The 25,438-nt window shown below is 43.3% G+C and overlaps 2 protein-coding genes across 5 annotated transcripts in view; both read right to left on the bottom strand.

Annotated features, from left to right (window-relative positions):
* Papola (poly(A) polymerase alpha) overlaps nt 1–20,756 on the bottom strand; it is a 52,533-nt gene extending 31,777 nt beyond the window's left edge. For 3 of the 4 annotated variants that reach the window (XM_032908384.1, XM_032908383.1, XM_032908385.1), the window contains exons 1-6: nt 20,540–20,756; nt 8,286–8,459; nt 7,314–7,380; nt 2,626–2,707; nt 896–1,005; nt 253–306 (exon numbers count right to left, since the gene is read on the bottom strand). In XM_032908384.1, coding sequence (XP_032764275.1) covers nt 253–306; nt 896–1,005; nt 2,626–2,707; nt 7,314–7,380; nt 8,286–8,459; nt 20,540–20,547 — 495 coding nt within the window. In that variant the 5' untranslated portion in view covers nt 20,548–20,756. The remainder of the gene's footprint in view (nt 1–252; nt 307–895; nt 1,006–2,625; nt 2,708–7,313; nt 7,381–8,285; nt 8,460–20,539) is intronic. The other variant, XM_032908382.1, reaches the window with a different exon arrangement.
* Nucleotides 20,757–22,580: 1,824 nt separating this feature from the next.
* The window catches only part of Ak7 (adenylate kinase 7), a 68,168-nt gene continuing 65,310 nt past the window's right edge, over nt 22,581–25,438 (bottom strand). The window contains exons 17-18 of the mRNA XM_032908386.1: nt 24,899–25,057; nt 22,581–23,236 (exon numbers count right to left, since the gene is read on the bottom strand). Coding sequence (XP_032764277.1) covers nt 23,198–23,236; nt 24,899–25,057 — 198 coding nt within the window. The 3' untranslated portion in view covers nt 22,581–23,197. The remainder of the gene's footprint in view (nt 23,237–24,898; nt 25,058–25,438) is intronic.

The raw sequence follows: 25,438 nt of genomic DNA, 5'->3' as shown, positions 1-25,438 counted from the left end.
AAATAGCAGAGAACTATTTTGCAGTAGCTTCCAGTCCTAAGTCCTTTGCTTGCACCTCCACTTGGAGTTAGAAAAGAACCTACCTAACACACATGCTCTGCAAAGATCAGACACCCATTTCCGAGACAAAAAAAAAAGAAAAAATTGTTGGTATTAACTCACAAATTCTTACTGGAAACCAAATATTTATCTAAATTGACTAATATCTAGCATAGCCCACACCAAAATCTGCCCACCAAGACTAGACCTTACCTCTATTCCATCAAAACAGAGTTTGATAACTGGTACAAATGCCTCTTCAACAGCCTGTTGAAGAGAAAGTGAGTATGTTTAGTTCCTGAAGCTCCACCATAAGCCCAGGTTAATGCTACCACTACCTCTTCTTAGTTTGTCTGAGCCAGGGTCTCAATCAATTAGATCAGGCTGCCTCAAACCAACCATACAGCGAAGAGTACCCTGAACTTCTGCCTCTGCTGCCTCTACTTCCCAAGTGCCAGGATTACAGATAAGCTACGTATGGCTACTATTGCTACTTTTTAAAATATGGCACTTGAAATTCCTTCGACACAATTTAGCATAATGCCCAACAAAAGTAAGTCCTTAGCTATGAACTTTTAACACTCCATATCTGGGGCTTCACAATTCTCCACTGCTATCGTAGGGAATGTGGCTGTTCAGAGATTACTCATTGTGTTTGCTTCTGCTTCCCAATTTGTAAGGCGTTTACAGGTTTATCATCCTAGCTTTACTGTAAAATACAAAGATGAATGCATGAGTGTTTAACATTGCCTGGCAAGTATGGCGGCTCAATGAAATGACTCCTATACCTGTAAATAACATTTCTCAACAGACTAAATGGCATTACTCTTCCTTTCTTGCCCCAATATGTACATACTCTTAAATCTTTCACTTCTTCTTGTAATTTCAATTTATCATAGAATGAGGTGAAAAAGTCACTTCGATCAACATGTCTTGGTGCAACACACAACGCATCAATATCAGCACCTTAAAGAAAAGGAAATCAAACATCACACAGTGGTAAAAGGAAACCGTTTTGTAGCTTATCAATAACAGGACAAGATACTGACAAGACATTGGCAAGCTTTCTAGAACTTTGTCCCCCTGACAATCACAACCAGCGAGTAGGGAAAGGTACTGCTAACTAATGGACATTTTCTTCAGACACGCTGTATTTAAAATGGACTCTAAAACAAGTCAAAACAAGGCTGAGGCAGGACCTTCCTAGAGAGCACTAATCCATGGTCTTGATTTCATCAGTACACAGTTTTCCTTTATGTCCTTTTCAATGGTGCTCAGTGCTTCTCTGCTCAAAATATCAAAACTAAAAACTTGAATAGAGATGTTGACAAAATCAGGTCAATGTACAAGACTAGGCATCCTACTCAAAAGTGACCTGCATGGGCTGGAGAGATGGCTCAGCAGTTAAGAGCGCTGGGTGCTCTTCAGAGGTCCTGAGTTCAGTTCCCAGAAACAACATGGTGGCTCACAACCATCTGTAACAGAATCTGATGCCCTCTTCTGTTGCGTCTAAAAATAGCAACAGTGTATTCACATTTAATAAATCTTGAAGAAAAAAGTGGCCTGCAGCACACAAGGCACACAACACATATCAAAATTAAACATACTATCTAAGCAATGAGACGGAGAGAACAGAGTGCCAAGACACACACAGTCCTATGTGAATAGACAACTTATCGTTGGGCTGTTGCTTAGGAGTCTGACCTCTTCTACCTGAGCTGTGTGCACTGGTTCTGCCTCTTTTAAAACTCTGACTTATATTTGTGAAAGTGAAATCAAGTCTGGTGGTGGTGGTGGTGGTGGTGGTATACACCTTTGAAGCATTGGTAGGTGAATCTGAGTTCAAGGACATCCTGATCTACATAGAGAAACCCTATTTCAGAGGAAAAAAAGTTAAATATAAAAGACAATGAAGATCAAGAACTAGGTACTGGGGGCTGGTGAGTGGGCTCGTTGGTTAAGAGCACTGGCTGCTCTTGCAGAACACTCAAGGTTTAGTTCCTAGCACCCACATGCATCTCAGACCAGTCCTCTAAATTTCAGAGTCAGCAAATGCAATGCCCTCTTCTGGCTTCTGCAGGTACCTATCATACATGTGGTACACATACATACATACATGCATAAGAAAATCCATATATGGAAATCCGTATTTATTTCAGTAAATACTCAATAAGATCACCAGTAGCTACGGACACACTGGCTCAGTTTTTGCTAAGCTGTATTTTACAATCTATCTGCAATAAAGGAATGAGGACAAAAAAAATGACAAGACTTTCTTAGGGCTCTGATACTTTCTTCTCACATCCAGTAATATTCTTGAAAAAGAAGAAATCTATGAAGAATTGTCCACAGACCACAGTGGAAGCTACTCTGCACCCACTTTCTAATGCAGGAAACCAGCCAAGTGCTGTTCAATGTAGAACATGTCTTACTCCACTGGTAAACTGAGCTTATTACTGTACCCCATTACAGACATGAGGTATAGAACCTCTGTCTGATTTTAAAGATTAAAGTGATCTTAAGGATTCACTTCGATGCTAACCAAAGTTCATGCACAAGTCATTAAAAGCTGTCAAAACTTCCTACCTTTCGTATGTACTCCTAGTCTGTAGGATCCAAATGTAAAAATTTTTCCTCCAACATTTTCAATTACAGATTGTGGAAGATTCTGTTGAACAAAAATAATGGTTGTTAGTAAAGCAGGGAAACAAATTCAAATGACAGAACAACTTACTTCTCGGTTATTTGTTAACTTATAGGAAGGTCTTTCTGTTTTTGTTTTATTTATTAATTCCAAGAAATGGAATTATAAAAATGTTAATGATGCTATACTTTAAAAAGCAGCAGCAGCAGAGATGTGGCTCAGGTGACAGAGCCCTTGAGTGTGCATCAAGTTCTAAGCTGGTCCTCAGATCTACTTAAAACTGGGAGGATGGCACACACCTGTAACCCTAACAGCAGGGAGGTGGAAGGAGGACCTACGTTCACTGTCATCCTCACCTTTATCTATGGACCTTGAGGCCAGCCTGCTTCTAAGAATCCCCGTCTGAAAACAGAGGTGCCAGGCAGCAGTGGTGCGTGCCTTCAATCCTAGCACTTGTGAGGAAAAGCAAGTGGCTCTCTGAGTTTGAGGCCAGCCTAAAACTACAGACTGAGTGCCAGGACAGCCAGGGCTACACAGAGAAGCTCTATCTCAAAAAACAAAAAAAGTACATACATACTTACATACATACATACTTACATACATACATACATACATACATACATACATAAAAATAGGCTTATCAAGATCACTCGGTATATAACACTCACAAGTAAGCCTGTCAACCTGGGAACTCAAAAGCCATATGGTATAAGGAAGTGACTCCAGCAAATTGTCCTCTGACCTACACACACACACACACACACACACACACACACACACACACACACACACACACACACACAGTAAGTAAAAGTAAAAGTTTGAAATGAACGAGCCATGAGGTCCAAAAATATTCACAGGAAGACTGACTTGGGTTCTCAGCGTGGGCTACTAGGCTAGCACAGTAAGATCAGTCAATGGATGGAAATCAAACACAGGCCTTACCTTATAAGGCCCCATTTTCATCAACCTGTTACTCACTACAGAACCACATTATTCAAAGACACAAACCAAACAAGAGAGGATTGAGTATTCATCCTGTTAAGCCAAATAATTTTTCTTAAACCTGAGGGAAAGGGAAGAACTGCATCAAAAATCACTAATTTGCCAGACACAATGGCCCAATACTTACAATGCTAGCTCTCAGAAAGCTAAGCAAAAACAAAAATCACCAAGTACAAGGCCACTCTGGACTCCACAGATCTTATAACTCACCAACATTTGTGTAAGTTAAGAGGTGTTAGTTCAAATCAGGCATGGTGGCATAAGACTAGAGTCCCAGCACTTGGTAGATTAAGATTAATGGATCACTATAAAACTGAGGGCAGACTACAATTATAGAGACCAGGCATCCTCAAAACACAATAGAATTATTGGTTCAAAGCAACACTAAAAATGACCTCCAAGGCTCATGGGCTGGCTAGCTGGAATACTGTGAATACAACTATTCCACTGAAAGTGATCTCCAGATTCAATGCAATCTCCATAAAAATTGTAATTATACTCTTGATAGAACTTATAACAACAACAAAACCAAAATCCATGAAGGCATAAAAAAAAACACGGACTAGCCTAAGTAATCCTACACAGGAAAAGCAGTGGTGGAGGAACCATGACACCTAATTTGGAATTATATTAGAGCCAGTACCAAGAAACATGAAACTGACACAAAACAATAATACACAGACCGACAGAACATGGCGGAGGACTCACACAACTGCAGCCTTCTCTCATCACAAGTCCATGCTCTTGAAACAGTGTTCCCCCAACATGAATAGTTCTGGGACTGGCCTCACAGGCTCTATGTTATCCACTTAGTCATGGATAGTAACCATACGGGGAAACATTTTACCTAGCTTTATGAATAACAAAATAAGCAAGACCACTATACAGGTATAAGAACCACTGGCCCTCAGTCTTCATCAAACGAACACTGGTAGAAGAGTTCTAAGAATTACTGGCTTTAAACTTTATTTCTACCAAATAGTCCTTTCTTCTTTTCCAGTGTGCCACTTGCTTCAATGCCAGTGGCCTACAGGCAAAGAGGCCAGGTGACAGCAACAATATCGGCAGTAGCTCGGGACACTATGAGATGGGTTTGGATTTACAGTGGGTCCATCATCTGCCTTTCACAGAATGGTCTGGTATGCATGTATCCAGAGGAGGCAACGCCACATTCCATAGATATCTGTACATCTGTTTACAACTATCTACAACAGCAAGATAAATAAAGTAAGAAAATATGGCATATAGAGAGAGTGCAGTTCATTCAGCCATAAGGAATAAAATTAGAGGGGCTGGAGAAATGCCTCAGAGATGAAGAGCAATGACTGATCTTGCAGGGGAGCCATGGGTTCTGTTCCCAAACCACTCAACACGGTGGCTCACAAACATCTCTGACTCCACTCCCAAGTACAGATATGCATGTGGTACATAGACATATGCATGCAGGCAAAACATAGACAAAAATAAATCTTATAATTACTCTTTTGAATGAAAATGAATAGAAGCAAAGATCATGGTAAGTAAAATCAGCCAAACTCAGGTAAACAACACAGCATATTGTGCCTCGTTTGTGCAGCTATACAGACTCAGAGGTGATATGAAAGCAAACCAAGGGTCCTTCTGAGGTGAAGACAACCAACAGCAAAGAGGAGCAGGGAACACAATGGTGAAGTCTAATGCCACACACAGATGGAAACACTGAATACAAAGTCTCTGTCCACCCACTTAATAAAACACCAGATAAAGAAAGAAGCACTTGTTCAAGAGCCATATCAGGGCCTCCAGTCACTGGAAGGAAGAACCGAACTGCCCATGACGGTGGCAGTGGGACACATTCTTGCAATCCCAGCACCGTGAGGAGGAGGCCAAAGGCAGTCTGGGCTATATGAAACCCTGTCTCAAAAGACAAGGCAGGCCTAGTTAGGCAGGCAGGCAGATAAATAAACAGATAAATAAACCAGAGGTTCTGACCAGGACCATGGCAATAACTGTACTCCCAGAACCAGGAAGGTGTAGGTAAAGTCATCACTGGAACCAGGTGGTGAGGTCCAAGGCCCACCTAAGTACTACATACATACTAAGTACATACATACTAAATACATACTAAAGCCCTCTGTCAAGATGTAAACCAGCTGTGGCTTCATCTACCTGACTAGGGTCTTTAAGCATCTTAGAAAAAGGTCTTCCAACAAACCCATGTGTCCTGCATAAGACTAGTACCAACCTGATGATTAAAGACACTTAAGCGTGGACACTTCTTGCTCAGCCCATAAAACTTTCCAATTTTTCTATCAAAAAAATCTGTTAGTAAGTTACATGTGGAACATAAAGACTGCCATTTAGAATGCTCTAGTTGCTCAATTTTTAACCAGATGTTTTAAACATAGAAAAATATTTTAAGAGCATTATCAATTTACAAAAACTAAGTAACTTCCTTCTCCCTTACCATCTCCTGTCCTGTGAGTCTTTCTTCCCTTGGTTCTCAGTTTTTCAGCTGCACATAAATTAAGCATCTACTTCATATTACAGCAAAAGAATTATTATATATGGAGCTTTTAAAAAGTGGGCCAAATACACACCACACAGTTCTAAAAGCTTTCCCTTTACCAGGCTCTAACTGTGTGAATGAGTACAGTAAAAGTGCTATATCACAACTCAACAATGATGATCTAAACATGAAAAATGTATCTAAAACCACCCAAAAAAATAAATAAATAAAAAAAGTGGAGGAAGGAGCATGTGGGGGCCCACATAAGAGAGCTGGAGATGTTTGGTGGTCAGAGCACGCACTGGCTGCTCAAGACCCAGGTCCAGTTCCCAGGACCCACAACCCACATGGCAGCTCACAAAATCTGTAACTACAGTGGGGGATTTGATGACCCATTCTGACCTTTTCAAGCACCAGAAACAGGCACACCTATAGGTGCACAGGTATACCTATAAGCAAAACACCCATAAACTTTTACAACAAACAAAAAACAAGCAAATTATTCCAGAACTTTTTTTAAAGACAGTGAAGATTCTCAAGAACCGTAGGTACTGAATCCAGAAGTGAAACAGTCCAAAAAATATAATAAACATTTTAAACCATTTTCATTTTTGATTAGAGATATGGGTCTTACAACACAGCCAGGCCAACCTCAATTTCTTAATCCTCCAGCCTCCATTTTCCAAGTGGTAGGACTGACAATCAATGCCATATCCACCTTTATCAGGGGAATGCTTTCCTGAAGTAATTAGAAGAAGGAGCAATAGTTCAATTACTGGGTCCAACTTTGGAATACTATTAAAATACTGTAACCAGAGAGCATTTTAAATTGTTTTTTGAAAATTCACTGATTTTAATTGCCTTCTTTCAAAATAACAATTTGGAAACTTACAAACAAGAACAGCACATTATAGACGGTTCAGTACTGGCTGGCTGTGCTGCACACACCTTTAGCCCCAGCACTCAGGAGGCAGAGGCCAGTAGACCCCGTGAGTGTGAGGTCAGCCTGGCCTATATAGTGTACCGCAGGACAACATTCATCAAAACCCTAACTCCAAAACAAACCCACCAAGACTGAATCCAGTCAAGGAAAGCCAACTGAGAAGACAGCACCTGACTTCTGTGGTGTCACCTTACCTTGCTTTCACTGATTTCTCGTATCCATTCTTTCACCAGGTTATTTAATTTTCCCAAAATTAAAATCCTGTTGATAAAGCAATTAGTTATTCATTACTCACTACAAATTAAATTACAAATAAGTGGCTTACTAAGTTTTACTTTTCTTGTTTTTGAGACATGGTCTTACTACATAGCCCAGGCTGGCCTAGAACTCACAATCCTCCCTCTGCCTCCCAAGTGTTGGGATTATAGGTGTGTGCTACCACATTAGGATTTGTTTGTTTGTTTACACATAGGGCTTTACTATGCAATCTAGGCTGGCCTTGAGATCACAGGAATATGCCGACCTTCTGCTTCTCCAGTGCTGGGATTAAAGGTCTGGGCCACCACACCAGCCTCAAAATTGACATTTTGTAAGAGATCAGGAACTTAACAGTGGTTTTGCACTGCCGTTTGTACACTCTTTAAGCATTGCCTCTTCTGCATTATAACCAAGAGCCACCGGAATTTTTTTTTTTAACTTTATTTATATATGTGTTTTCCTGCATGTATGTATACATGCATGCTTTGTGCATAGAGGCCAGAAGAGGGCTCTGGATCCCCTGGAACTGGAGTTACAGATGTGTGAAAACCACTAGGTGAGTACTGGAAATTAAACCTAGGTCCTTCTTAAGTGCACTTCATCTCTGAGTGATCTCTAGCCCCCATCAAAACAAACTGTTCCTTGAGCTAAGGGTAGCTCTGTGGTAGAGCACTTGCCTACAATGTGCAGTGTCTAAGCCCTGACCAAGGCTATTCTGCCCCTCCTCCCCGGCGAAGGAAATCATACTTATAGCGACAGAACTCTTTATAAAAAGAGAACAAGCTCTTGCTCAGAGTGTCATTCTCGTGGGAAACAAGCATAAAGTTTCGGACCTGCTCCGAGTGAGTATAACAGAATTCACTGACTAGAAGTATCCTAAAGCATATGGCTCACGTGTATCTCCTTACCTGCGCTGCAGTTCCTCTTCTTCTTCAAAAACCCCAAAGGGCTTCAGCGTCTCGATGAGTTTCTGTGTGAGTAGGCAGTCGGTCTCCTTGGGGGCTGCTAAGCTGATAGGAGAGGTAATGCCATAGTGCCTCTGTGGCGGCTGCGTTTGTTGTGATCCCTGCGTTGTAACTGGACTAAAAATGGAATTGGATAAACTTTCTTTACTGCCAAAAAAATTATCCAATTTGAAACTAATCAGCACGAGGGGAACAGGCCCTTTAGTAGAAGACACTTCACACTGTGGTTCCTTGCCATGTTGTCCACATTTGGACTTTCTTTTCAGACAGGAGCTGAGGTGCAGCCCAGGCTGGCCAACACCGCCCTCATGTCTCAGACCTGGATGCTAGAACTACAGGCATGTGTCATCATGCTAGGCTCCAAATTTTTACTTTGAAAAGACATTTTGCTTCACAGCAAAATAAATCCCTAGATACTTTGAAATCAAACATATCAATAAATTTAACATCACTCAAACACCAAAATTGCATTTGCAAGAATCCAGATTAACACACTACCAAGAAGTATGTAATAGAGAATGCACTGCTAGGTAGAGAGGGCAATACAAAAAATAAACCTCCTACAAATTCAACAGTCTGTATGCACGCTATTCCTAAAGCCGATAAACACCACAGAATGTTTCAGCAGGGCATCTGCTGTACAGTAATTCCAGCATTCAGAAGGCAGAGACAAGACTGCCTACGAAAACCCTATGTCAAGAAAGGAAAAGCAAATGCTATTTGTTGACATAAGACACTCTCAAGTGAAACTTAGCCTGTGACTCAATGGATGACATACGTAATGGGGCAAAGAGCACAGACAAATCCACTGTCAGGCAAAGAGCTGTATCCACAGTAAGTGTCTGACACACTTTTACAAAGAGTTACATCTGATATATCTTTATGTACAGACCCACCGGACTCTGCTTTTGTCTTCTAATACCAACACAGAGGTAAGCAGGCCAGGAAGCTCGTTCTGCCTGGTACTGAGGACACCTGGCTGTGTGTCTTCTAATCACTGTGCCCCTCTGTATTTATGTGTTGTGTCAGCCTTTATTCAGACTAGTCACATTTATTGAATAAATAAGATTCTGACTCATCTCCTGCATTAGTGAACCCCTTTCCAGGCTCTTCAACCTGTTCTCAACTGCACAGCTTGCTGGACTGCGATGTTACTTACAAAAGTCAGGAATTCACATGAACACCAAGTGTTTTCTTATAAAAAACTAAAGATTTTATTTTTCAAAATTATACAGTAACTATGACTAAGATATGGTTAGTCTAACTGCGTCCAGGTCTTAAGTACTATGTGTTTTCAAAACTGATACAAAACAGACAGCCCTGGAAACCACATAAGTAAGCCAGCAGTGGTAGCTCACACCTCTAACTCAGGCACTCAAGAGGCCAAGGCAGAGGCAGGGGCAGAGGCAGGATGATGAGCTGCACAGGCTGAGATAGGTTCTTAGAAAGACGCTGTCTCGCCACCCTCCCAACTCTAAGACTATCAACCTTACACACTTATCCATGGCCCAGCACAACTGGGCCTGCTTGACACTCACTGCTCCAACTACAGTACCCTATTACTGTGCCAGTATATAAGTGTGATCATAAATAGCATGTCTTATTTTTGAGACAAGATTTTCCCACGTAGGTCATAATAAGCTATAACGCTTCACCCTCCTGCATCAGATCGGGTGGACATGCCAGGATGAGAATGCGCCACAGTGCCCAGCTCTCAGAAGAGGTTTCCACATTAAATAAAGATAAAAACAAAACCAAAGGGTTGGGGATTTAGCTCAGTGGTAGAGCACTTGCCTAGGGAAGGCAAGGCCCTGGGTTCAGTCCCAGCTCCAAAAAAAAAAAAGAACCAAAAAAAAAAAAAAAAAAAAAAAAAACCAAGTCTAAGCCAGGTCGGTTCAGTACAGCACTTTCACAAACAAGCACATGCTGAAATCGCCTTCTAGTAACTTTAAAGCAACTATGCTCCTCTGCTTTCTCCACCTGGGCTGTTATCAATCCCTTACTCGTGAGTTCCTCAGTTACGTTCAGATTATTAACACAATGCAAATCACTCCCAGTAGCTTTCCCAGTCTCCACAATCCCCACCCCCTCAGATCTTCAGTTTCACTATCAGACAAAACATGCAAAAGCTTAAAATGTTCCTATCAAGGTCACCTTATCAGTACGTCAGGAGACAGGTTTAGATTTATAAATTCACACAAAGCTCTTTAATCTAGAGCAAGATATGGTGGTGCACGCCTACAACCTCAGAATTGAGGTAGATCAAGCATTCAAGGTTACTCCTCCATTAAATAAGGCCAGCCTGGGCTACAAAAGACCACCTCTTTAAAAAAAATCAATTATTCATTCTATTTTTTGTTGGGGGGGGTGCTTTATGCCCACATTAGTCTCAATGCTACAATGATGGGGAGATAAATCAAACAGTTTACCTCAACTCAAAATGTAGCCTTCTAGCTACCAAAATGTGTATCTGTTATACATATATACACATGTACAAAAACACACATACATCTCATCTCAGTACATACAACACATATATGTAATGTATACAAACACATGTACATAGAAGCACACACAAATCATCTAATTCAAGTAAGAACATGCATAATAAAGTATCGAGAGATGGGGAGATGGCTCAGCCTGTAGAGTACTTTCCTTATAGGTCTGCTGACCTGAGTTTAATCTCTAGAACCCACATAAAAGCAAGATATAGTAATGTGCCAGCTGTGATCCCAGCACTCCTATGGGAACATGGGAGATAAAGGCTGGGAGTGGCAGAAACAAGAGACTCTTCAGAATGAGCTGTGACACCATGGAGGAAGCACACCCGTCAAGGGCAGTGTGTGGGATGGAATGCACTCTCTCGATTAAATAAAAGCAAATACACAATCTAAACACTATCGCCTGTTCGGAACATGAATGTCCCAAGAAGAAACACTGTTATTATACTTTAAACAGAAAACTCACCCTTTCCATTTAACATTAGAAACTAAATGTAGAGAGCTCAGAGACTGAACAAGTATACAGGAGACACTAGGCACAGAACAAAGCGACGAGAGGAACACAAAGAAATCAAACACAGTGCTAAAAGCATGTTAAGACATCTTTTTGCTACTATTCAGTTTCTTATGAAATAGAAATATACACCTCAATTTTGGACAAAATGAACTGAAACTCATGTCCCTGAGGAAGACACGAGTCTCTTCCAACTCTGAAAACATCGGGGCCACATCCAGAGCACTTTTTTCAGACATTACTTTGTTGAGCCTATGATACATGCCTGCAGCCCTAACACTTTGGGGTGTAGACAGAAGAAGCAACAGTTCAAGGTCATCCTCAGCTATATAAGTTTAATGTCGCCTAGCTATATAAAACCCTGCCCCCAAAACATGAAAGAATGAGTACTCTGCTTCATGGTCACCCTGATGTAAGTAGTTGCCGCCATGATGCTCAGTCTCACCTCAAGCCCACAACAGTGTAGCCAGCTGAGCATGAAGTAGAACCTGAGACGTAGAACCAAAAATCAAGGCTTCCTCCTTACAATTTTATATCCCTTAGGTATTTGGCACAGATAGAAAAACAAGCACAGGATTGTGAGTATAAAAATGCAGACTGCAATCCTAACACTAAGAGGCTTCAAGTACGAAGTTAGCAGCCAGTTCAAGGCCAGCCTGGTCTATACTGCAAAATCAGGTTGGCAGAGTCTAGAAAGATGTCTCAAGAAAAAAAGGGTAAAGGGTAGAGACACTGCTCTTACATGTCCCAACAGACCAAAGTGAAGTGGGGCACTGTTTAGCAAACCTTAAGAACAGATAACCAACTTTCTAAAGGCATTTAGCCAAACAGCCTGAGCTCTAGCCATTCATCTCTCAAAGCTTCTGGCCCTGAAACACAAGAGCCTCAGAAACACTTTTAAAGACCAGGTAGATCAGGCTGACCTAATCTACAACACATTTTTAAAAACATAACAAGCTAGGTATGGTGACTCTAGGCTTAGAATTCCAGCACTCTGGAGGTTGAGGCAGGAGAATTGTCAAGAGTTTGGAGCCCTGCCATACTACAGAAAAGCTATCTTGGGAGATGAGAAACAGCACATAACACTTGCACAAACCTGTGCCTTTATTCTAAAAGCAGAGCATGATGGCGTGTCCCATACTCCTAGCTTACAAGAGCAGTAGAAGGTAAAGAAAGGGACACAATACTACAATTCTGGTACTTGGGAGGTTGAGGCAGGAAAACATATAGTTGAGGGCTAACCTAGGCTACAGAGTGAGACAAACAAAAAGAACTAGATAGCTCAGAGGGTAAAGGGCACTTGCCACCAAACCTGAGACCCTAAACCAACTCCCACAATCCCTAGAATCAAAGACCTAAGCAGTGTGTGGGGCACATGTGACTGCAAACACATATATTAATCTAATTTTAAAACTTGTAATTGGGTTGACAAGATGGCTCAGTAAGTAAAGATACCTGCTGCCAAGCCTGAAAAAAATGAGTTCACTCTCAAGAACCCACATGATGGAAAAGAAAGAACTTCCACAGCTGTCTGTCTTGAACTTCCATATACACAATGTGGCACAACCAACAAACAACCCCCGTACCGCCCTCCCCAAAACACACACACACACACACACACACACACACACACACACACACACACACACATACACACACACACACACACACACACACACACACACACACACACATATACACACACACACACACACACACACACACACACACACACACACACACACACACAAAAAGATGTGACTTCCCAACCAGCCAGAGCTACAGTGAAAGCTGGTCTCAACACCCCAAGAAAAAGAACTGAGCACAACAACAGAGAATGACCATGCAGAAGGGAAAAGTGTGAGGAGGGTGCAAATAACAACCCGCAAGGACATGTCTGCAGCGGTGCTTTACTAAGTACTTACTCTTAAATGCACTGCCATACAATTCACACAAAGCTCAGACTACTGATGAATCCCTGACTCCAAGTGCTGGAGATCTGGACTTGGTTGTGGCTTTCCCTACAACAGATCCACTCACTCTCTAAAACTTTTTGTAGCAACTGCCCAATCAAAAACACGCCATCATTCTACGTTAAAATGGAAAGTTAACTTGCTGCCTACTCTCTGAAAGCAAGCAAATAAATTACAATACCTCACTTACCAAAACAATTCCTATATATTCAAACAGCATTTAAGCAGTAAAAAGAAATCTGGGCAGAAAAGGAACAAGGACCATCTTAAAGGTACCATAACAAGTATTTACTATTAATTCTGGGGGATAAAGAGATGGCTCAGTGCTTAAGAGCACTTGCTGCTCTTACAGAGGACCATCAGAGTTCAGTTCCCAGTAACACCCATATTCCCAGTAATTGCCATACTCATTACCACCTCGAACTCCAGCTAGGGGGATCTGATGTTCTCTTCCGGCCTCCACGGTCACACTTACATGCACATACTCTTTACACGCACAAACATTTTAAGCATTAATTCTCTCAGGTATACTGGTTTATTCCCATAATCTAGGAACTCACAAGGCTGAGACAGAAAGATTAACTAGAATTTGGGACCAGTCAAGGCCACACACTAAGTTCCAGACTTTCACAAGGAGCTTGGCTTTATTAAACAGTAACTTAGCAACAGGGAGCTAACCTCAGATTCTAAAGATGACTAATTAACTAGTCACTTGTTCTATGTCAATCATACTAGTTATTTAAACACAGCTACTTTTCCCTTTTTAAAGTCAGGTTGGCCTGAAATAATCAACCCTCCTGCCTCAGCCTGCTGGGTGCTGAGACTGCAAAAACAGGACAAGATGCCTGGCTTATACTAAAAACTCATGAAAAGATGGGTCATCCGTCCAATATTTAGTAAGCAGCAGTGGTCATCGATCAAACAAATGATGTAATAAGTCTCACCCAAGGGTTAAATAAACAAAGTATGATGAAGCCCAAAACCAAACTGTTAATTCTAGGTTGTCTGTGGAAGGAAAAGACATGTCATTACTTGGTCAAAGACTAGGTCACTTTCCCTGTCTTAAGGGTGTTGCATTTATTTAATTGTATGTGTGTTTTGTCTGTGCGTATGTGTGTGCCTAGGGAGTCAGAAGAATGTTGAATACCTCACAACTGGAGTTCCAAATGGTTTTCGAGCAGATACATGGGTGCTAGGAACCAAACATGGGCTCTTTTCAAGAGCAACAAGTGCTGTTAACTGCTGAGCCAACTCTCTACTCCTAAGGGTGTTCTAACTGCCCCACTACTACAAACTCAAAGGGGGTAAAGGGAACACACCTGCATCAACTTAACAAGGACACCTTGAAAATTAATGGACACTGGAGTGCATCAGAAAAACCAAAGATACATTCAATTGACAATATTGAATATTAATTCCAAGCAGTACAATTTATATGTGGTGACTCATGCCTCTAATCCCAGCATTGGGAGGCTTAGGAAAAAGGATCAGAGTTTAAAGCCAGCCTGGGCTACATAAACACTACTGTCAAAAACCATAAATATTTATTATAATCAAAATAAGTAGAACCTATTTCTTAACCATAAAACTGTAAAAACGGTCATAGACTATAAAATGGCTTATGAATGCAATCTAGAAAGAACCCAAATTTGAAAGACAATTCTGAAAAGTTATCAAAAAACCTCTCTTCCCCAAATCTTTCAATTTCCACAAATGAAAACACTATATAATTTTGGGCTCTGTGATAGTTAACCTTCATTGACAATTTGAATGGATTTGGGATTACCATGGAAACACACTTCTGCATCAAGAAGGATGTTTCCAACAAGATTTAACTAGGGAAGACTAACCCTGAATCTAGGTGACATCATCATAAGGGTCAGATCCCCATACTCTACACAAAGAAAAGAAACTGAACACCAATACTCGTCTTATTTGCTAACTGCAGTATTCAATGCTGATACAGCTTGTGCCACGACTTCCCACCCTGACAGAGTCTACCTTCGAATGCTGGGCCAAAAGTTGTCTCTATCTCAGCCTGCACACGAATGCTACTATACTCTGTAGTCACTAAAGCTAGCTACTTTTTAAAATCTAGGTACTATCAATGCACTCCTAGCTGCTCAGGAGAATCACTTGAAGCAAGAAGTACTTAGGCCAGCGTGGGTAACAAGATCTTTCTCTTGTCCTTTTTAAAAATAGCATGTGCTGGGCATGGTAGCAGCACATGCTCTGAATCTCAGCACTCCAGAAGCAAAGACAGGCAGATCTTAAGAGTTCGAAGCCAACACAGTGAGTCCCAGGACAGTCAGGACTATACAGTGAACACCATCCAAGAAAAGCAATAGTGAATAAATTCTTTGAGAACTCCATACAATGTATTTTGATCATAGTCATCTGTTGTTCCCCTAATGCCTCCTAGATCCACCAAAACCATTCCCTAAAACAAAAACATAATCGAGATCCCAGGTTCCACTGTAATATTATTACACTCATCTATTACAGTAATATAGTAAGTACATGCTCCACATACCAAACAAACTTGAATGTTTCCCCTTTGTAGTACGGGGGGGGGCGGACACTCCTCTACTAAGTCATATCCCTAGCCATTTTAAAACCATGTTTTTAGCTGAGAGGCAGGCAGATCTCTGTGAGTTCAGGACCAGTCTGGTCTACAGATTTGAGTTCCAGGACAGCCTGAGGGGTGGGGTGGGGGTGGGGAATCACTTGAACCTTTCTTATTGGTTATCATTATTTTATGTGTAGGTGATCTGAGATAGCATGGCACAGCTCACACATGGTGAACACAAAACCCTATGGACTGATGAGCTCCTTCCACCTTTACTTGGATCCCAGGGACTGAACTTGGTTGCACTTCATCTGCTGAGCCATCTCACTCACCTGCCCCAAAGCTAATTTTAGACATACATGGACAAGTTTGGGATGCTGGCACACCCCTGTAATCTCAGCAAGGGAGAAATGCCAGTTTGTAACCAGCCTGCAATGCATAACAAGCCCCTAACCAATCAACCAACCTCCCCTGCAAACATCTAGGAAATCTGGCTGGAGAGATGGCTCAGCAGTTAAGAGCACTCTGCTCTTCCAGAGGTCCTGAGTTCAATTCCCAGCAACCACATGGTGGCTCACAACCATCTGTAATGGGATCTGATGCCCTCTTCTGGTGTGTCTGAAGACAGCTACAGCGTACTCATATAAGTAAAATAAATAAATCTTTAAAAAAAAACAAAAAACAAAAACACAAACTAGGAAATCAAACATGGTTCCCAGCACAATATGGAATATAATACTAGGATGAGAATCCCACATGGAATCCAGAGCTCACTTACATATCAAGCTACAAATCAGAACCTTCAAAATTAACAAGCATCAGACTGGCAAGATAGTTCAATATGTAAAGGTACCTGTCACCAAGACCTGATAACCTATGTTCAATTCACAGGACACACAGGTAAAAGAACTCACTGGTTCTTCTCTGACCTTCATATGCCCTTGGTGGCATACACTCACTACTCACACACACACACAACAGTCAACCCCCTCCACCCATAGACACACAAGTAGACAGTAATAAAAAAAAAAAAAAAAAAAACTACCAAGGACATCAAACTTAACCAATTTTAAGGAAAAGTGCCTTAGTATTGGATATTATAAAACACTGACAAAAAGTAACTTGGAAGAAAAAAGGGTTTACTTCAGCTTACACTTTAGGGTCCATGATGAAATCAGGGTAGGAACTCAAGCAGGAGCCTGAAGTCAGGAATTAAAGCAGAGGCCATGGACGGAACAGAGGCTTACTGGCTTGTCTGATTTCTTATACAACTCGGACCATCTGCCCAGATATGGCACCACCCCAGTGGGCTGGGCCCTCCCATATCACTCATTAGAAAATACCCTTCAGACTTCCCTACAGACTTGCCTACAGGCAATATGATTCATTTTCTCAACTGAGGTTATTTTTCCCTGATAACTTCAGCTTGTGTCAAATAAACAAAAAACTAACAAGGACAGAAAGTAACAGTCTCTGCCACTACTTTCTACATTATGAGTTGATACTGTACAATCTGTTAAAAGTGGTTGTACACAGTGTACATACAGAATTAAAGACACAAAGAAATGAGAACTAGCTAAGCATACAAATGGTCTTGTTTTCATGAAAAGTAGATTTCTAAAACTTGCCTAGAGGCAAATGAAGGTAAAATCTAAGTGTACTGATAGCATTAAGTTGACTTACCAAATATGAAATGTTTTGTTGAACCAAAAATTTTAAGTTATGTTATTAAGCCAGAAAGATATTCTTGCCTTAAGTAAAAAAGATGAAGGTGTTCAGGGAAAAGCAATCAAGCATGCTCATAAATATGCTTAATAGAGAACAGCACTCCAGAAACCAGAACCAGCATGCAGAGCAGCAAGTCACCTACAACATTAACCTCCAATTTTGGTGCTGAGACGATATCTCAGTCAAGTGCTTAACACACAATCATAAAGATCTGAGTTCAAATTCCTACTTATTTTCGGTTGGTGCATGGAAAAGAGAAGAGGAGGAGGGAGGGGAAGGGAGGGGAAAGAGGGAGGCAGACTTCTTGGCAGGATAGAGGAAGGGACAAGAGATGGAGTGCCTATGAGTAGTACTCATACACACGCATGAAACACCACAAAACCCATTATTTTATTTATTAAAAGAATCTACAATGTTTGCTAATAATAAACTACTGTCTCCTGTCTTTGAGGCAGGACCCTTTATGAAGTAGCTTAAGCTGTACTCAAATCTAAAAGCCTCTCCCTCCACTTCTAGAGCTGAGATTATAGGTATGCATTACTATCGGGGCACTTCAAGGACCCGCACCCTGGGATTCCTAATGCATTCCTCACCACTGCCTTTATACCATCAGTACCAATGTCAAGAGCAAAACCAACAGAAGCTCTTAACCCTGTTAAAAGGATCTCAGTAATGCCCAGTACCTTCCCAACTGCACCAGCAGACCATACTAAGCCAAAGCCACATTGTATCTCCAGCAGGACCCAGCTCTACCTGACTCTAGGCAAGTCCCTCATCGCCCCATTCTTACTGGTAAAAGTCCTTATACACCCACAAGAACTCCAGTCTTCTAAGTCTCACCAAATAGTTCTTCCAACAGCTTCAACAATACTCTGAGAGTGCAGCATGGATGCTAAGTCACTGGCACTGGTACAAAGAATAATATGGTCACTAGCATATGGCATACAGCATAGAATGTCCATAATGATATATACTTTGCATTAATGCAGTGGTTCTTAAACCAACCAACTATGCCCCTCGGGGTACATCTGGAAAAGTCTGGAGACATCTGTATGCTTGCCATTGTGAAAAGTTCCTAGGGTAAAGCTGTTGACCTCCACTAAGCAAGTCAGAGGTACTATTTACACACCCACGAAGACATGGGATGCCCCCCTGAAATTACCAGAGTTAGATATCAACTGTCTTAATGGAGAATGCAGAAATTTCAAATATTTTTAAAAAGCTTTTCCTTCCTCCATAACTTTTCTAAGTTTCACCACTACAGCAATCAAAAACAAATTATGTATGTAATATTATACAAAACCTATTCCAGCGAGAATGTTTTGCAATGATTCAATCCATTCTGACCATTCACCTGAGGCTGTCTATGCTTCAACCCCCAACTTACATGTCCAAATTTAACAGGCACACCAAAAACCACACTGGATATCAAACACAAAATATCCAAGAAATCTGAACTCAAAAGATCAAAGGTAACAATCATGGCAAGGGATGCTGGAACACAGAAAAACAAGTCACGGAGAGGTGAGCTCAGTTACAGAGCCCTCAAAAAAACAATTAATGAGGAAGAAGGCCTGTCCTCCTGAACCAGGCAGTTTTTGGTTTCCCTGGATTAAGACAGAACAGCTTGTAGGAAACTGGCTGTAGAGTTCAACACACAAAAAAGGGGTCATGTGCACATCAGTCTGTCTTGGCTCCATTTATTTCCCGTCTAAAGTAAACAGCAGACTGAAACTTAAAGCACAGAACTGGACATGTAGACAAGCTCATGTAGGTTCTTTGGACTGTTCCACTTTCAGAAGTCTACTGAAGTAAAATTTGCAACAGAAACCTGTCCTCTCCTTCCTACCTTCACTCCCAGACACAAGTTAACATCATTTCTAATCTGAAGTCTTCCTTTTAGGGCGTGTGTGTGTGTTTTGGCACTGATGTATCAGAAGAACAGTCTGGATGAGCTAATACAAGGTTATTATGTGACAACACCCCACTTATTCACATCTATTTGAATCCCACTGAAAAAAAACCAAACATATTTATAGATCCTATTCTCGTGCCCCTTTATCTTAATGAGTCAACGGTAACTTTATGAATTTTACATCTGTACACTCTGCTTAATTAAGCCCAACAAATGTTATCACTACAGAAATACAGCTGACATGCGTCTGGACTAAACACCAGGGTCGAGTGAAGCTAGCAAGCTAGCGCATGAAATCCATTTTTAAATTATTAAGTACGATCCCGAGCTTTCATAGTGAGGCTATGTCCAAAATTATCTGCCTCTCTCGTTGTGGTAGAAAAGCAGTCGCACAAACCTAAGCCTTTACACCAAGATATGTTAAACGGAATACAAAGCCCTCATCTACTCTTGAATCGCAACAATGGGTTTCCAAATAGCTTCCTTAGGAGGGAAAGGAGAGGAGAAATTAAGTAAAAAGAATCACACCAAAGTGTGTAAAGTAGACCTAGTGACATTAAAAGGCCTAAGTGAATTAGCTCAAAGCGTACACTCGGAATCACAACATAAGTGACCCGAGAGCTGGAGGGATCAGGTAGTGCTCCGAAGCCAGGTTGCCTAGTCACAACAAAGCAGAGAAGGCGCCGCCCGCAGCCCGGCGTTCCGGAGCAGCCCCCGGCCCGCCAGCGCGGCCCGGTTGCTCACCCGCTTCGAGGAGGAAAGCGGAAGTAGGGAACTAGGGGGCTGGACGGCGCCATGGTGAAAACGGGACAGGAAGGAACCCGGGAGACGCGGCCCGCCAGTCCGCGCAGGGCACCGTTCCGCTTTGAGATCTTGCGGGGACCCGCGCCCGAGGAGCCGGAAGCCGCGGCCCTGGGCGCCCGTGCGCCTCCCCTCCCCCTCCGCCACCCCCGGGGCCCGGCCGGCGTGCGCCTCACTCAGCACGCCAATCACTTACAACGGCATCGTCTCCGGCGCCGGCACCGCCCAGTCACTTCCCCCCCGCGACCGCTGCCGTCCTGGGCATGATCCACCGAGGCGGGAGGGACGGCGGCCTGCCTCAGCCCCAGGGCCAACCCAGTCCTGCACCCACGCCCCGCCGCTTTAAGCGCTTCTCCTCCTTCCCCTTCGTCCTAACATGGCGCCCGAGCGCTACCACAGCAACGTTCTAGAATCGCTGACGCCGTCACGCACACCGAGCGCACGCCTGCGCACTCGCTGCACGGCGCCACAAGGCCCGACGGGAAATGTAGTTCTTGAAGCGAGTCAGCGCTCTTTCTCCGGTGATCTCATGCGTTCGTGGTAGTGCGTGGGATTGGTACGAGAGGCTCCGAGCGACAGGCAGTAGTTCATTCGCTTGGCGACGCCGTCCTGGCGAATGAGAGTGACGCAGCCGTGGCAGCGATGAGAAGGGGGCGCGGCCCAAGCAGGCGCCACGTGCGGTGCAGCCCAAGCGCGGGGGATGCCTGGGACCGTGGGCTGTTCCTTGCCAGTTGTCCCACAGCTTCGTGGGAGAACTGCCTACGAAACATCGTTGCGAGGACTTAAATGCGTTGGAGCTCGGTACAAAGCCTGACCCAGAAGTGTGGCTGTGGATCCCCCTCCCTTGATGATGACTCTCTGCATCTCTGTTGCCCAGACCTGTGCTTCTGATGCCAAATGAACAAATGTGTAGAGCAGGAGATTCTAGACCATGATTTAATAGGCGATAATTTAATAAAATTGGCAGTAGCCATTGGGATTTTGGTGGGGTTTTGTTTTTTGGGGTTTTGTTTGTTTTATAAGACAGGATCCCATGAAGCTGGCTAGCCCTTAGTTTCTGATCCTTCTGCCCCCAGCCCCTGAGCGTTGGCTTTACAGGCACGGAACACCACCACTGTGATAGATCGGAATATACCTCTGGGCCTTGTCTCAATGCTTAAGAGTTAATGTAGTTGGGCAGATGGAGGTCCTGGAAGGAGGAACCATCCCTCATATGATGGATTCATCTTAAGAGGTTTGGTGTGATATGCTCACCATTCTATTCTGAGTAGTCATTCCAAGGCCCAACTATTCCCTGTCCTTCTCATAGCCTAAGGAAGAAGCCTTTTTAAAAAATTTATCTCATGTATGTGGGTACACTGTCACTGCCTTCAGACACATCAGAAGAGGGGCATCAGATCCCCACTACAGATGGTTGTGAGCCACCATGTAGAATTGAACTCAGGGCCTCTGGAAGAGAGGTCAGTGCTCTTAATCGCTGAGTCATCTCTCCAGCCCAGGAAGAAGCTTCCTAAAGTCCCGGGACTTAGGCCTTCCTTACTCTCTCTAAAGCTGCTTCCCCATCATGTGTCTTCCGTCGGCTGACCTCCATGCTAGCTTATCTCAAATGTCATGGCTTTTCCCCCTCTTCTCCTGGCAGCTGGGAGATTTACAGTTTGCCTGCCCTAGAGATCTTCTTTTTAAACTCTTATCTTCAGGCTTCCATTTGCTCCTCTTCTTAAATTCTTTTATCAATGAGACTAAGAACCCCAAGAAGTTCCCACAGTGTCCCTGATAATCCTATGGTAGCTCCCGGTAGATATCCACTCACTTCTTTCCCGACCTTTCATTAACAATCGGGAGAAAAATGAACCTGGTCCTGCACCCTTAGATGCCATCAGTGGGGACTGAACTCTGGGTTTTGTGCTTGCTAGAAGAGCTACGCTACCATTAGGGTTTTAGCAAAGACTCTTGGGTGGGACCTACCTTTGCTACTGCACTCACAGAGATCTGCCTGCCTCTGGCTCCAGAGTGGGGGGTGGGGGTGGGGATCAAAGGCATGCAGAAGTACTGCCAGGCACCACGTTATTTAAATATTTAAGACGATCTCGATCTCTCTCTCTCTCTCTCTCTCTCTCTCTCTCTCTCTCTCTCTCCCTCTCTCTCTCTCTCTCACACACACACACACATATACACACACACAACACATTAAAACTAACCTGCTTAACCAATAAAAGAAACCAGTTTCTTCAGGATAATGCTAGAGATTTTTACCAGACTTTTATTTTTAATGGAGGAAAATCACAACATGACTGTACTGAGAAATTAATTAGTGGTGCATATTCAGCACTTTGTAGTGATAGGGGTGGGGTGGGGGTAGCAGGATTTACCTCGACCCACATGTTTCCCATCACAAGCTCTTCAGTTCCCTTAGTGGCTAGAATACTGGCCCTATCCTCAAGAGCAACCTTGCAGGAGCCGATCACAGCTGATGTCGTGGGTTTCAACAAGCATGGGTGGTTCTAATTTCTTTCATTTTGGACACTGTTGGAGCATATAACTCTGTGTTATAACTTAAGTTCCTACAAACGTGTTAATGTGCAGAATTGTGACTGACATAAGAGTAATATTACTGGTCCCTAAGCTATGCAGGTGTGCCTTATCTGTTTACTTTTCAAATATCATTTCAATGGGATAGTAGTTATTAGTTGCAATGTGGTTTTCTAATGATTCCACTTCACTAGGATTCCCCCTCACTACTCCCTCCACCCAACTCCCCCCCAAAAAACCCCTAGGAAGGCATTTTTAAAAGCAGTTTTTCAAATTACAAGTTTAACTTGAGCTCTCCCTCTGAAGCTCCCACACTGATGAGTCTTTACTGCATTTCGGGATTGTTCTTGAAGAGATACTCGGCCTAGAATAGAAAGGAAACAATGTATCTTTTCATGTGAGCAAGCATGGAGTGCCCACCTCCTGGGGTGTGTGTGTGGGTGCCTGCGTGTGTGTGTGTGTGTGTGTGTGTGTGTGTGTGTGTGTGTGTGTGTGTGTGTGTGTGTTGTGTGTGTGTGTGTCCACCCACTGGTTGTGTGTGTGTGTGTCCACCCACTGGTGTTGTGTGTGTGTGTGTGTGCACGCACCCACTGGGGTGAGTGTGTGTGTGTGTCCACCCACTGGTGTGTGTATGTGTCCACCCACTGGGGTGTGTGTGTGTGTGGTGTGTGTGTGTGTGATGTGTGTGTGTGTGGTGTGTGTGTGTGTGTGTGTGTCTGTATGTGGGGGGTGGGGGGTGTGTGTGTGTGTGGGTGTGTGTGTGTGTGTGTGTGAGTGTGTGTGTGTGTGTGTGTGTGTGTGTGTGAGTGTGTGTGTGTGTGTGTGTGTGTATGTGTGTGTGTGTGTGTGTGTGTCCACCCACTGGGGTGTGGGTGTGTGTGTGCATGTGTGAGTGTGTGTGTGTGTGTGTATGTGTCCACCCACTGGGGTGTGTGTGTGTGTGTGTGTGTGTCCACCCACTGGGGTGTGTGTGTGTATGTGTGAGTGTGTGATATGTGTGAGTGTGTGATGTGTGTGTGATGTGTGTATGTGATGTGTGTGTGTGGGATGTGTGTGTGTGTGTGTGTGTATGCACTCTCTGGGGTGAGTGTGTGTGGATGTGTCCACCCACTGGGGTGTGTGTGTGTGTGTGTGTGTGTGTGTGTGTGTGTGTGTGTGATGTGTGTGTGTCCACCCACTGGGGTGTGTGTGTGTGTGTGTGTGGTGTGTGATGTGTGTGTGTGTGTGTGTGTGTGACTGGGTGTGTGTGTGTCCACCCACTGGGGTGTGTGTGTGTGATGTGTGTGTGTCCACCCACTGGGTGTGTGTGTGTGTGTGTGAGTGTGTGATGTGTGTGTGTCTGTGTATGTGTGTGTGTGTGATGTGTGTGTGTCCACCCACTGGGGTGTGTGTGTGTGTGTGTGTGAGTGTGTGATGTATGTGTGTGTGTGATGTGTGTGTGTATGTGTCCACCCACTGGTGTGTGTGTGTGTGTGTGTGTGTCCACCCACTGTGGTGTGTGTGTGTGTGTGTGTATGTGAGTGTGTGATGTGTGTGTGTGATGTGTGTGTGTGATGTGTGTGTGTCCACCCACTGGGTGTGTGTGTGTGTGTGTGTGTGTGTGTGTGTGTGTGTGTGTGTGTGTGTGTGTGTGTAGCAATCAGAAGACAAGCTCAGGTGTCAGGTCTTAACTTCCACACCTTGCCTAAGACAGGCCCTCTGTTGTTGGCTAATGTGTGCATCAAGCTAGCTGGCCTGTGAGGGTCTGGGGACTACCCCATCCCTGCAGTTGTTTCTCTCACTGAGGACCTGGGTTTGATTCTCACCCCAACACCTGTGCTCACAAACTGTAACTCCAGTACCAGGAGTCGCCGCCTCTGCTTTTGCACTGCACACACGTGAAGGCAAAATAACCGTATATGCAAACTAAATAAAACTTTTTTTTAAAACAAAAATTGTTTAAAAGAAGTCTTACGCTCTCTCCTCTTCAAGATGTAATAAACGCTTTGCTGCAGAAGGAAAAAAAAAAAAAAAAAAGAAGTCTTACCAGAAAATCCACGGGGTCTTCGGGTCTCACCTTGCAGCACTCATTGAGGCCCTGCATGAGGGTAGGCATCACGTAGGTCATCAGGTAGTTTCTCAGGGGGATGGACTGTGCCTCCAGCAGCTCTCTCTCTTCTCGCTTCACTTCCTCCAGCCGTTTACTCTAAGGACACGAAGCACACAGGCATGTGGAGATGTGCCGTCAGGAAAGGTGGAGCAGGAGAGCATTTAGCACTGTTGTCCCCACAGGGCAGTGAGACTAGACCCTGCTGAGCAATGTCATCGTGGCATTTCCGGTCAGCACAGAAGGGTGGAATGGTGCTAGTCCGAAGCCAGATGCACTGAGAAAACCAACCGTGGGCTAGCTAACTCTCTCTTTGCACTGTTTTAGTTTTGATTCCTCTGCCTCTTCAAAGCATATAAAAAGCTTTCTGTCTGCTGTTGTTTGTGTATAACGTACCGGGCTTCACTGGGGCATTTTGAAACATAATTTGCTTCCGTTCATCTTCTTCCCCAAGCCTTCTCTTCCCCTATCCCTCTGCTG

This window comes from Rattus rattus, chromosome 7, assembly GCF_011064425.1.
Source record: "Rattus rattus isolate New Zealand chromosome 7, Rrattus_CSIRO_v1, whole genome shotgun sequence".
NCBI classification, from domain to species: domain Eukaryota; kingdom Metazoa; phylum Chordata; class Mammalia; order Rodentia; family Muridae; genus Rattus; species Rattus rattus.
Note: the sequence above shows the minus strand (reverse complement) of the source record. Positions and strands in the feature narration are given on the sequence as shown.